We start from the raw sequence: 14,123 nt of genomic DNA, 5'->3' as shown, positions 1-14,123 counted from the left end.
TTGGAAGGTGAGAGGTGTCAATATTTGATTGCCTTTGGACTGTCAGTTCGTGGCTTTCAGGCATGAGTTATGGGACAGTATTCGGTTACAAAATCACAAGCTCTCTTACTAATAGGATCCTTATGTCATTTGTTACACAGTATAGATATATTGGTCTGGGAGTGGTACAAGATTATGGAATGGAAAGGCAGCTCTTTTGGCAATCAGACTTCTTATTTAGGCCACAGGCTTCTAAGCACTCATTATTCCTAACTATTGGCTCTGCATCATATGGATGAAGTACCACAGATGTAGTAATTTCCTTGTATTTTTGTAGTGTAGTTATTTTTCTTTGGCTTGTGTATCAACTTGACATTAGGCAGAGTTTTCTAGTGAATGCTTTTCAAAGTTTATTTGCAAGAATTAGAATGCATCCTTGTGAAATTTTCGTCTTTTTCTTCTTATTTAATAAGTCATTAAACCCATGATATATTTACTTAATTCTCTTGTGTAGTTAACTGTTCAGCCAAAATGTGCATTTGAAGCACATATTGCTTAACATTCTCACTAAGGATGTGAAATCAGTACTGTACAACACATATCTATCATAAATGTTCTCTCGGCTAACATTCATTCGTATTCTCAGCCTTGCCTTATTCCACTACAGATCGTGACTGGTATAATTCAGAGCTCATACTTTAGGCTCATGTTGCAATACGAGCAGAGAAAAATGTATCAGAAGACTGTCTGCACTCTCTCTCCCCCTTCATCCCCCATCTGACATCTGCTGTGGAACTGGAACAAACTAGTCTCAACAAACCTTTAGCTGTTTCTTATGTGAGATTTCCATTTTGGGAGAAAACAGATGCCTAATAAATAATCCTTGACATGAACTAACTGGTACTAAGCCTACTGAAGTTATTTGCAGCCTATTTATATTGGAATGTTTGATTAAAGTCTGCAAAAATAGTGAATTTAGTTTATATATACAGTATGTGTTTGTATATATAAGCACACATTTGCAGACATGTATGCACTGCATAGACAACCATTTATATATATATGTAGCGATGGAAGATTTTCTTTTTTAAAAACAGGAGATAGATGACATAGTTCAGCAGATATACTAAGTAATACAACCACTAAATATTTCAGCATCAGATGTTTGCAGTCTCTACCATTTAATCGCCACAAATGTCCTAGAGATGTAATTTGTGCCTTCATTTATCTCTACTGTATGTGATAGGACTTGACATCTGCTTCCAATTAGAATTTTGTTTCAGAGAACATATTCTTCCTTTTGCCATTTTGGTGTTTGTAATAGCTTTTGCACATCGTTCAAAAACTTCAAACAGGGAAATGGTAATATTTTTCATTTAGTAAATGTCAGCTATTGTTATTCTAAGCTGTTAAAGAAGCGCTTATCATAAGTATGATTTCTTTTAGAAGTACAATTTTTAAGATTTTATTTTGAGCAAACCTGAACTATTTGCCTTTAATTCAAAAGGAGTTTAAAATCAGCTGTGTTTGTAATGTACCTCTGCAAACTTAATAGCTGAGAAATTTAATATTATTTTGAAAGAAACAAAATTAAGTTTCAAAGACCAAAAATGAAGTCAATCATTTTTATTTTCTTTCAGGAGCTTGAATATGCTTGCTTTCTATATTTTTCTACTGATTCTGTTTTAATGAGTAAGCAAAATAGTGAATTTATTAGAAGCACATTCCCAGAGCATTATTCCATTTCCAGATATCTCTTGAAGTCCAAGCAATTTTGGCAGGAAAACAGTGCACGATACTAGAGATGGAGTTTTCTGCTACTTCACCTTTCCTTCTCCTCTGAGGATCATTAGCTGACCTTACCTTAAAATAGTTTTCTTTGTAGGTGACATGGCAATGCTCAAATTAAAAGAAGTTCCCTAACGATTGTTAGCCTTCTCTCAAATCCACATTTGTATTTGTCATGTGTAATGGAGGAAACCCATGCAGATGTGCCAGAAATTCAACTTTATTAGAATTTTTTTGTTGTTTTTTGTAGAAGGGAGCATAAATCAGGTTTCAGTAGCCTTTAGGCTGTAGATCTTCTGGATCACTCACTGTATGACTATGGTATGATCTTCCCTGAGCCGGTTTAACTGACTTAAGTGTTCTGTCAGTGAGTCTATTCCAAGTGGTGAGGATACCATTAAGAAGCAAAAGCTTTACATATGCTAAATGCAGAAGAACAGATACTGGGTTTTAGTATTTACTGGGCAGGAGCTTTTAATTGAACAGATTGCTCTGTTGTGGTCCTGGATTTCCTGCTCCTTTGCTTTAGCTGGCGGTGAGCAACTGCCAAGTGAGCCACAACAGAAAACGTTTTCCTTAGAAACTTTGCATTTTCAAAAACTGTGGGTGTTAGACACTAAGGCTGGTTTGTGATGTCAAAGAAGAGACTGACAGCCCTCCTGGCATGGGGGAATGGCACAAGGCCAGCACAGCTCAACGCAGCTTTCCTAGTTGCCCTGGCTGCAGGCCATGCCAGAGATAAGAGGATCCCAAGTTACTGTCAGCAAGTGGTGCGGGCTGGCTGCTCCTCGCGGGAGGGGGAGCCAAGTGCGGTAACAAGGCTGGCAGGGCAGGGCTGAGCCAGTAAGACCTCTTTCCTACAGGGCACAAGAGAGGGAGTTGGGCAGGCCCAGGACCGGCACCTGGGGTCTGCCCAGATCTCCACACAGGCCTGTGGGGATGAGGCACAGGCAGATCCATAGTGATGAAGCCAGGCTGAGGACAAGCCAGGAAGTTGATCCACAGGTCAGGAACAGGTCTGATGACGGTAACCAGGGTCAGATAGTGCCCAGTGGTCAACAGGCAGGACCACAGAGACAAGACTGGACTGATGTTAAGCTGGGAAGTAGTCCACGGATCAGGCTCTGGATCAATGATGTCCATGGCCAGGTACAGGCATGGTTGTGACAGAGCTGTAAGCAGGCACGCCTATGACCAATCCAGCTCAGACAGCTTCTGAAGGCCCTGAGCTGACCTGAAATGGGGCTCCTGGGCCCATGGGCAGGGGGGTGGATAGAAGTCCCAGGTGAGGCTGTTCAGGACTGTTAGCGCCTGTTAGTGCCCTCAGGCCCTGAGAGCTAAATTTTGATCGGATCTTGGAGAATATGGAATTGAAGAGAGAGGTAGGAGCATTTGAGTAAGACAAGTAAGCAGCAAAAAGGAAGAAAAGTTATATGTTAAGCTGGGCAACATGGGAGTGAGTCCCAGGAGAAGGGGCAGCTCTGTTAGGTGGAAAATCTTGCTGGAGATATTTTTTCATCAACAGTTTGGAGTCAGTTGGTTACACAGGAACCAGGCTGACCTTCCTTCTTTTCCCAGGTGCCATACAGCACATAGCCTTTTATTTGGAAGGCCCTGCTATCTCTTCCTCCTCTTCCATTTTGCCTTCCCCCAACCCTCCCTCCCAGGCTTCCCTGAAACTCCTGCTTCACTGCATTTTCTCCCTTCCTTCCTACTTCTGAGACCTCTGCTCCTTGAAACAAAGAGTCAGGAGAGTGGGGCCGAGGGGTATTCCAAGCTTCTTAGAGCAGCTATCATGCCAGTCAATTGCATCTGTCTGATTCCCAAGTTTGTATGTTCCAACCTCACAGCAGATGTGAGCCAAACTAGAAAGTTTGGCAGTTAAGTGGCTTCTACTCCTTGTCTTTGACACAGTCAAAATGTGTCGCACTAAGTGAATATGTCTTACCAGCTTAACCCTAATAGAGAAGAAATAGATCTGCTTTAAGTTATGCCTAGTAGTATATGTGAAGGACTTTGAGCAGGCTTCAGGGGCAGGGAATAGTTGCTTGCATTTTCTGGTCACAGTCTGTATCAGAACTTTCAGGACAGCTATGGGAGAGCATGCTGACTACTCACCAAATGAACATCATAATGCATTGACTGCAATGTGAGAAACATAATTGATGTGAGCCACCTGATGCACGTGACAGAGGAGAGAAACTTAAATTCTTGAGGTTAGCAGGCTGAAAGTATTGCCTTGCTCTATTGAGGTGTTAGGACTTGATTACTGTCGTGGGAAGGCGTCCTAGCTTGTTTAGTTGACAGTAAGAGGCTAGGTTAACATGAATTTATTCTGATTTTTAAGTGTCCCTGACTTTGCTAGGACTGCATTGCAGGCTTACTTTACTGAAATAAACCATGCAGTTGGTGGCACTGTTAATTAAATTATCTTCTGAACTTCTAGAAGCCTAATTTATATTTTACCAATTATATATTTTTTAGTATCTGTGCACTATAACAATGCAGTATAATTAGGAACAAGGACATGGAATTATGGAGGAAAATTGATGCTGGATAATATGAAAAATAATTTGAAAATTAAAAGCGTGGAATAAAATTTATTTTTCCTGCAAATGTTTTACTGTTATTTTCCACTCATTGAGATTAGTCTTTGAATATATCTGTTTTGGTTTTTGTCTTCTCTAGGCTTCTGGGCCCGTGATATAGGCAAGATGATTGGCCTGCAGCACCCCCTCGTACCTGTTCATCATCAGTATGTTGTGACATCAACTATCCCTGAAGTGAAAGCCCTAAAAACAGAATTGCCGGTGATTCGTGACTTACAAGGATCATATTATCTAAGGCAAGAAAGGGATGGTCTTTTATTTGGTCCATATGAAAGCAAGGAGAAGATGAAGCTACAGGACTCATGGGTAACAAATGGAGTCCCACCAGGTCATTAAGAACATTAAATCTTTAATCTTGATAAGCACTAGCACACATTTTAATGTGTATGAATCCCAGCCTGTCATACTGCCCTATGTGATGGAAAATTGAAAATTTTTGCAACGCGTGATTGCAGTACAGAAGCTTTTTTCCAAAGAATAGTTGTAACTCTAGTGATGAGTGAGTAGAAATAAAAATGTAACATAAAAAAAGCCCATTTGAAATAGGCACAAAATACACATCTACAACATAATCTTACCCTACTCTCTGAATTGGTGCCTGTGTGTTATGGTTAGATGCAGTCACCAAACCTGTGTTATGTAGCCTTTTGCAACTGAATAGGGATTTTTCTAAGCTACAGTTCTCTCCAGCATACTGACAGGGGCTCTGGATTTTTGGTGTTCCCCCAGAGATAGTGTGAATCGTAGAATCATAGAATCATAGGTTGGAAAAGATCTCTAAGATCGTCAAGTCCAACCATCTGCCCAACAACACCATGCCGTCTATGTGGCTGTCAAATAGGAACACAGGTGTAGCAAAGGAATGTCTCAGTCAAATGCTGTGCTTGGATAAAGTGCAAGAGAGCTGGAGATTTGTATAGAATTTTTGTACAAAAAAATACTAACTATGCCATACTGCTGCTTATTAAAACAAAACAAAAAATATGCGGTGTTGTATCTAGGTTCAAGCTTCCCATTCACTTCTAGACAGAAATTTATATTAAGTCAACGGTGTCGCTGTTTTAAAAAACATGTGTTTCCTAAGGAAGAACAATCAGCATTGTTAAGCTTTGGATTGCACTGTCACAGCTTCCTGAACTTACTGTCTCCAGTAGTGTCAAGTCCCTCTACAGAGTGATGTTTAGTAATGCTTAGAGCACAGACTAACGGGTGAAATATATCCAAGAATTCACTAAACACCATGGAAATCATAAGCTCATGCAGGCAGTATATTTCTTCCCCTCCCCAAACTGTTGAGAAAAATAAGTGGGTCTTACTAACATAGAAGGAAGTTTCTGTGTTTCTCCACTTCCTTTCTACTTCATTGTTGAATTTGCATGACCTTAGGGTTAAACAAATATGTATAAAGGACAGTGTAACTGCAGTGACAATAAACTTGATCCTGCAGGTAACTAGGGATTTTGCATGCCATTTTTCTTGTGTAGGATGGCAAAAGCTTGGACATATTCACTGATGAATTCCATGTAACTTTTATATATGTAGACTGCATAACTGTATTTAAAATGTAAGTATTTTCAGTGTAAGTAAGTATATAATAAGAATCAAATATTTGTGCAGGTTTTGGAAAAGAACTTTTTGAGTCTGATTTAGACAGAATAATGGAGTATGTTGAGGCTGCTATGGAAATGGTCCCCGTTCTGAAAAAAGCAGACATCGTAAACACAGTTGCAGGTCCTATCACCTATTCTCCAGACATTCTTCCTATGGTGGGACCACATCAGGGTGTCAGAAATTACTGGGTGGCTATTGGTTTCGGGTGAGTAAATTCTTCATGTCGACTTTTCTAAGTCATGTTACTAAGATGGCAGTCAGCTCAAGTTTTGCACATTTTTATGGGTTTGGAGATTGTTTTGCACATATTTTATGTAAAATGGAAGTAGCCTTAATTACCACTACCTACATAATAGAAGCTCATCCTTCTCTCTTACTGCTTCTTCATAACTCTCACTATTTTTTTCAGTCTGTTTCCTCCTTTTATTCTGGAGGCCAGTATCTCTGACACAGATACAAGCAGCAAGAAATGGGTAGTACTTGGTACTGTCTGTGCAGCAAGTTAAAGTCATAGCAGTGCTGGGTTTTGTAATACATTTTCCAGTTCATTTTATGTATTGCTTTGAATTACATTGTGTTCAAAAGTTGTTTGTGATGTGCAGAAACTGGTGTCCTGGAAGTTGGGCAAGAATGAATGGTACAGGGAGAACTTTTAGTATGAAGTATTAACTTTCAGGTGAAAAGTTGAAGGCATACTAAGCAGAAGGCATTGCCAGTTCCAGGGATACAAACATAGTAATGGTTCTGGCTGTTGAAGGCTGGGCTGAAAAACTGTTGGTGGGTGTTGGAGGAAAGCAAATTAGGAGGGCAGTGTGACAACAGGAATAAGTGTTTTGCTGGTGTGATTCTTATGCCCATTATGATATTTTCTTTGAAGGTTATTTACACTTTATCTAATCTGGCCACACTGAAGTCAGTGGTAAAACTCTTAGTGACTTCTCTTTAGTTGTCTTAGTTTGACCATTTATTGAAGATAGATAGAATGAACTGAATAGAATTCCAGGCACATGTTATTGAACACACTCTGTTTATATTGGTTTTCCAGTTGCCTAATCTGCTGTTCAAAATCCAGCACAGCTTTTTCCAGTTTTCTTTCAGTCCAAATCAAACAAACCCTCAGATCATAAGATAAGGCAATATCACTAATGTGCTTTCCGAGGCCCACAAAATAAAAAGGTTTGGTAATTTTGCAATGATTCATTGTGAAAGGTGTTCACCTTTGCTGCTTGGATTTAAAGAAAAAATATTGTTATCTTTTAGTAACATTTGCAGAACTTACAGTTACAAAAGTGGTTTGCCTAGTTCTTGTTCACCAAAAAGTCTGTTTAAGTTCATTACTCTGTTGCCAGACGTTGGAGCTTGTTTTCCTTCATTGGTGTCAGTGGGAGCAGAATCAAAGTTCTGTATAGGAAGACCAGTGTTGTATGTTTAAGTTTCTTTAAACAACTTATTTCAAGAATTTGATTAATTTATAAATGTTTACACACAGGTCACAGTTATGGTGCTGTCATTGGATTGCTTTGTCTGCTTTTCAGGGACGTTTGACTCTCTGTTCTATGCTTCTGGGTCACTGCAGTGTTTCTACCGGTGTTGTAATTTTTTGTGTGCATTAGCAAACCCTTATCTCATAGTCAACTAGCAGGGACATTGTGACAGAGGACTTAATGCTGTTAGTTTAGAGGATTTTTATTATCTAAAACTAGCAGCTTGCTAGGCATTTTAATGTGAAAAGAAGTTAATAAGTATAGTTAGCAGAGCTTGTAGCACTGTTTATTATTAAGGTTGCTCAGTGCTTCCCATTTTCAGTTACTTATAGCTTTGAAAATGTTAACAAGAGTAGGCTATAATTTTATTTAGAAAAGTTAAAGTCAAAGCAGTGTAATCATTCCAAAGAACGAGGTTACTGGGAGGCATGTTGTTTTGCTGTGTTAAGGTTTTTGCGGTGAAGACTTTATTTAGAAAAGCTCTCATCTCTCCATTTTCTGATAACGAACTTAACAATTGGCAGAAGTGACCTTTGTCCCAAAGATAGCATTTCTGCCATTCTTCACAACATCTATCCATGAGGCCTGTTGCCAAGCCTTTATAAATGTTACAGCTCTTAAACACGTAGTAGAGACTCATTAAATCTTGCACTAAGATTCTTGCATTCTGCATACATGGTATTGCACAGCCAGAGACTGAGCAGGAGTTTTGATGCAGAAATGGGATAGATAAATGACTAAACCTGGGACAAAGACAAGGGAAAAGGGACCATGGTGTGCAGGGACTCAGATTTCCTAGGAAAAGGAATGGAATGAGTCGCAAATCAGGGAGAAGGAAGGACTCATAAACAAGTAAGAAACAATGGTAGGACAGGGACAATGGAGAAGATAATCTGGCCGGGATTGGAAGGAGAGAAGAAAAACAGAGAAGGGCAGTCTGTGTTCATTAAGGAAATTTTCACCAGATCCTCATATGAAGACTTGAGATTCCTAAACTGTACCGCTCTTTACAGCTACTTGTGATGTCCTATCCCTGCACAGCATGTGTTTCATTCTTGTGTAGCAGAACTGCAGTGGACATATTAATACAATCAGCTCCCCATTATGTGAGGTAATGAGGGATTTGGGCACCCTGTGAAGTTTAACATCTCTGGTAATGTAGGCCCAGCTAGGAGCACCAAAATCAACTGGTTGAGCAGAGTCAGTGCTGCAAAGCTCTGTGGAGTGTAGAGACCACTCAACACAGGCACAATGCTGTATCTGTAGTAGCAACTCCACATTGCAGGGCAGCCTCCCTGGCTGTCTTGCCCTTAGGGTTACGCTGCCATCAGCTCGACAGTCTTCAGCTGAAGCTCAAACACTTTGTTGTGTTTGGTCTGTGACCACCCACAGTCATGCAGTGGTCTCTGTGCTGTGTTACCCTCTGCTTTTGGCTGCAGTGAGTTGTGCGAGGAGACTTAAAGTGGCTAAAACTTCTGGCGCTGTTCTTGAAGGCATCATAGCTGTGGTCACAAAACTTATACCTATGAATAACTAAGAGCTGCTGAATTAAATAAAAACCAGCAACAGCTGACTCTCCTGTAGTACTTGCAGAGTGGCAGTTTACAAGCACTCATCGTTACTGCATCAGCTGTGTGACAGAAGCTTGTGCTGAGAGTCTGAAGATTTGTGCTGAACAGCCTAAAGGAGTGTGTTTGGCAGAATTACTTTGTGTACTCAGCTGTTTGATATTACTGTTTTATTTAAATTAATAAGTAAGTTACGGATAAACCCCCATCATATCAAAGTAATCTCTGGAGTCATGAAGTCAGGTGTTATACAAGTGCCAGAACTATGTTGTTTGTGTAATCTAAATTCATTCTTCTTATGCATAGCTTTAGAATTAAATGATTACATTTTTTTTTCCCATCAGATCCTTGCCTTTTTAATTGAGGACATAGAATTCAGAATGCAAAGTCGATGAGCAGCAATTCAAGTTTGTTTTAGCTTCACTATTCAGTGTGAGCATTTGTGATTCAATTGCTGCATGCTGATCTAAACTTGGTTTTGGGCAGACTTACTATTTCTTCAAGGATTTCGCTGTTGTGCTCATTGGACCATTTTATAAATAACTAAGAATTTATTTTCACATCTTCCCTAGACAGAAAGCTATTTTGACAGTTTTTTTTTTTAGACATGGCAAACTAATTCATTGAGATATTAAAAAAAAAGTTTTAAATCATTTGGTATTAATAATTATTTGTCATTAAATGTTTCAGTGTCAAACCTGAGGTGCCTGAAATTTAGCACTGCGTGGTACTGTTTGGCCACATGTAGAACTGAGTAGCAACATACACATATAGTAGCACAACGAAGTTCCTTGTCTCTAGTTGTCCAGTTCAGGCACCATGCAGGAGCACATTTCACACACAGTTTATTCCCTATGGCAGTCAAGATGTCAAGCATTTTGAAAGTTAGAATTACGTACAAAATGTTCAAGTAAGGAAACCTTAAATCTATCACTTCATAATCTTTGAGCACCTACCTTTGCTGTGTGGTGTGGTTCCTTTAATGCAGGTTTCTGATGAGATCACCTCTATAGTCTGATCCTTGACACACTCATTATGTAGAAACAGGGCAGGCTTTTGCTACAGACTGGTAGCGAAAAAATTCTACATGTTCATTTTGTTAGCTTAAGCTTTCTGGAACCAGTTCTTTTTGTAGTTGTAGTGGAGAACAGAGAAGGTAAATCAGGTGAGAAAAGGCAGCTCTCAAACTCTGACACCACTGCAAATAAGTCTTCTAGTTTTATCTCCAGTTCCTCTACATTCCCTCGTTTTCTGTGGAGCAATAGAAGAAGTATTACTGGTGTTTCAACTTCTTTAAAGCTCTCTCAGTAGTGTTGTCTCCTGACTTCTGCTGTTGCTGTTGCCACTGTAATGTAAGTGCTCAGTGTAGCTGGTAGAATGTCTCAGTCTGGTTTTCAAATCTGAGTCTGGTTTAATCAAACCTAATTGAAAAAGAAGAGGTATTCTGTGACTAGAAAGTGTATTTTATAGATATCTGAAGTTTGAGAACTTTCTTTAGTAGGAATTGTTGAAGAGTTCTCATGTCTGTGAACTTCAGACAAAGAAAGTGCTTGCTGGAATCTCAAGCACCACAATGCTGCTCCATTAGCAATGGAGTTCTGCTGCTGACAGTGAGGCAGTAGAAATATCTGTCAATAAAGCATGTAATCTTGGAAAACAAGACAAAACAGAACAAACAAAAAAACCCACACAAAACAAAACAAACAAAACCAGAGGGAAATATTTAACACACGTTAGGGTATGTATTAGTAGTATATGGTAGTACTGATTTTTAAAAACAAAACAAAAAAGACTTGGCACTGCAGGACTGTTTTTCCTGTTTTTAAGGTATGGCATTATACATGCTGGTGGCATAGGAAAGTACCTCAGTGACTGGATCCTTGAGGGGGAACCTCCATTTGACCTGATAGAATTAGATCCCAACCGCTATGGAAAGTGGACCACCGTGGAATACACAGCAGCCAAAGCAAGGGAATCTTATGGTTTTAATAACATTGGTAAGAAGGTATTTTTAAAAATACATTTGTATTCCAGCAAAGCCTGCCTCTAGATTTCTCTGTTCATATACATGTACTCTATCTTGGTTATGATCTTAGTGTGCCATGGTTTTTGGTTTGGGCTTTTTTTTCCCCCTCTAGTTGGTTACCCTAAAGAAGAAAGATTTGCTGGGAGACCAACAGAGAGAACCAGTGGGCTGTATGATTTGCTGAAGTCAAAATGTTCTATGGGCTTTCATGCAGGATGGGAGCAACCTCATTGGTTCTACAAACCTGGAGATGAGCCTGGATACAAGTAAATGAAAGATAATTTTCTTTTTTCTGATAAATCGTCATGATAGCAAGGGCCAGCTGAATTAAATTTAATGAGAAGCATACTTTTATCATTCATTTCTGCTAAAGGTGTATATTAGGTAGATCTTCCATTCTTGTTGTTTCCATAGTTTAGAATCCATTTCATTCTGACAATGCAGACATTTCAAAACACACATTGAGGTATTCTGTAACTCTTCTGGGTTTGGGGTATCAGGGAGCAGCCTAGCTCAAGGAAGAGGTTAGAGAACAATTTGTTCATTATAGATTTGTATTTTTCTTCCTTTCTTATTATTTGATTATTTGTTTACATGATAATGGTCATTCCTCTCTGTGTAATTCTCAGGAAAGGAGAATCCAAATCTATCTTTCTTTCTTTTTTTTTCCTCTGAGCCTGCCCACCTAGTTACCTGCTTGCATCAGGGAGCGTCCAGCAAATGTTTTCCACAGGAATACTAGAGTCCCAATCTAAATGAGGCTCATAAAGGAAGAAAGAGACACACTTCGTTGTTCAGAAATAAAGCCTTTGACACCTTAAACTCAAATAAATGATTCAGCAACAAAGTATGCTGTAAATTTACACGACAGACTACTAGTTCTTCTAACATTTGAACAGTTCACAGTTTATTGTACAAAAAGGTTGATAAAATATCAACCCGTATCTTTCTCTGTTGTTAAAGGATTATAATAATTAAGCTATGTTACACCAAGGAAAATATTGGGTAAGCTACCTACAATTAAGAAAGTGTATCTCTCTTGAATGATTATTAAGCTGAAGAAACTGAAGACTACATTTTGCTGAAAAGAGCACAAGATTTCCCAATTGTGTTTTATGTGTGTAAATGCTCTGTTTCAGACCCAGTTTTCGGCGCACAAATTGGTTTGACCCTGTGGGTCGTGAGTATAAACAGGTTATGGAAAAAGTTGGTGTGATTGACCTGTCACCATTTGGCAAGTTTAAAGTAAAAGGCACAGATGCTGTTAAGCTGCTGGATCATCTATTTGCAAATGTTGTTCCAAAGGTAAATGGGACAGTGATAACTGTTTTAATGTAGGACTTAGACAAGCAAGATCTCTTTCAGAAGTGGAAAATGAAGCATAATATTATTGCTGTATCTTTCAGATGGCAAACACTCATATCCTTTGTAGATATTGCTGTGTCAGGAGATGTATTTCATTCAGTTAAGAGCGCGAACAGTGGAGTTTATACTAGAGCAGCCCCAAGTAGAAGTATCTTTTGACATGGATCATTGAATCATAGAATGGTTAAGGTTGGAAATGACCTCTGGAGATCATCTTGTCGAATCTCCTGTTCAAGCAGGTTGTCTGGAGCTCATTGCCTAGGACTATATCCAGATGGCTTTTGAGTATCTCCAAGGATGGAGACTCCACCAGCTCTGTGGGCAACCTGTTCCTATGCTCAGACACCTCTACAGTAAAAAAGTGTTTCCTTACATTCAGACAGAGCCTCCCATGTTTGAAATCTTTGTCTAATGAAGTCCAAGTGAATCTCACCTGGAATTCTTTTATAGTAGTAAGTAGTAGAATAGCTTGGCAGCTGCTTCCCTGAAGCTGTGCTGTACTGTGGCAGCTTGAGGCAGCAGAGCAAGGAAAGGTGCTCATGCATGGATGTTGTATTCTTCCTGAATGCCCAATGGAACAGTTCTGTTGTGTTTTTTTTTTTCAAATGTGATCCATGCTTGTTTTCCACCCACTCATACTGACTCAGTTTTATATCTGGCTGACTGGAGCAGGGAGGCTTGCAAATATTCAGAATATTCAGCTTTCAGCTCACGCCTGCCCTTTCTCCACAAGTGAGGCTGCTCAGAGACCCTCAGAATGTGATTCTGTTTTCAAAAATGGCGTACTGTGACACACTACCCCAGGTTTCTTATTCTTGGTTCTCAGTTTATGGTAGTGCTCCACGAGTCGCTTGATTTTCCTACTTCGTCAACCACTCTTATGCAGTGTCTTTAACTTCAGAGATATACCTCCAGCAAGCAGATGGTTTCTTTTTGAAGGCTATAGAAACAGGGTTGCTCATTTCAGCACAGAATTTCATTAAGTTTTTGCTGCAGGTGATAGTTTTAGCTGCTTCAGACACCAGAGGGAGGGAACATAGGGCAACAGTAAGTACACTGAGACTATAGGTATGAAGGTAGATAACTTCTTCTCAAAGGTCAGAGCCAACTGAATGGGAAGGCTGTACACAAGAATGGTGTCCTATGGGTGTAGGACAAAGAAGAACCTGAATTGCCAGGTAGTCGTATTTTTTACTGCTTTAATTCCGTCATAGCGAGAGAGATTATAAATTTGTCTTCTTTCCAGTTTGGGGTAGAGCTGGAGTAACTGTCATCAGTGGGCGTGAATAGCACTTGCTGAATATATTTATGTGGTGGTGGGAAAGCAACATTAAACAGGAAATTATGAGAACAAAGTGAGTGCTTTCTGTGACATTTAGTCAGTGTTGCTAAGGGGAAAAAGAAAGATAGCAAAATGGAATTAATAGTTTATGTGTCCACTTAAAAATGCAGTATTCACAACAGTTGATTATTTAAGCTGTCTGATTTTTGGTACCACTCATGCTTGTCTGCATCATAAAACAATTCAGGGAAGTTACTGGAGATGTGTGACAAGATGTGTGACAACCAGGTTGAGTGTGACTACCGTCAGATCCTGAAAATTCAGTTATATGCCTGTAATATGCCAGTAGCTATATTAATGTAATATGACCTTGGAAAAGAATGTTAATAGCTGCAATATTTATTGAAAAAG

General features: G+C 39.4%; 1 protein-coding gene across 1 annotated transcript in view; it reads left to right on the top strand.

The window, feature by feature from the left end:
• Positions 1–14,123, top strand: part of DMGDH (dimethylglycine dehydrogenase) — a 47,809-nt gene that overhangs the window by 13,329 nt on the left and 20,357 nt on the right. The window contains exons 6-10 of the mRNA XM_075446896.1: positions 4,456–4,704; positions 5,994–6,192; positions 10,867–11,036; positions 11,178–11,331; positions 12,205–12,370. Coding sequence (XP_075303011.1) covers positions 4,456–4,704; positions 5,994–6,192; positions 10,867–11,036; positions 11,178–11,331; positions 12,205–12,370 — 938 coding nt within the window. The remainder of the gene's footprint in view (positions 1–4,455; positions 4,705–5,993; positions 6,193–10,866; positions 11,037–11,177; positions 11,332–12,204; positions 12,371–14,123) is intronic.

This window comes from Opisthocomus hoazin, chromosome Z (assembly GCF_030867145.1).
Source record: "Opisthocomus hoazin isolate bOpiHoa1 chromosome Z, bOpiHoa1.hap1, whole genome shotgun sequence".
Taxonomy (NCBI): Eukaryota; Metazoa; Chordata; class Aves; order Opisthocomiformes; family Opisthocomidae; genus Opisthocomus; species Opisthocomus hoazin.
The sequence above is the reverse complement of the archived record's forward strand: the minus strand, read 5'-3'. Positions and strand labels throughout refer to the sequence as shown.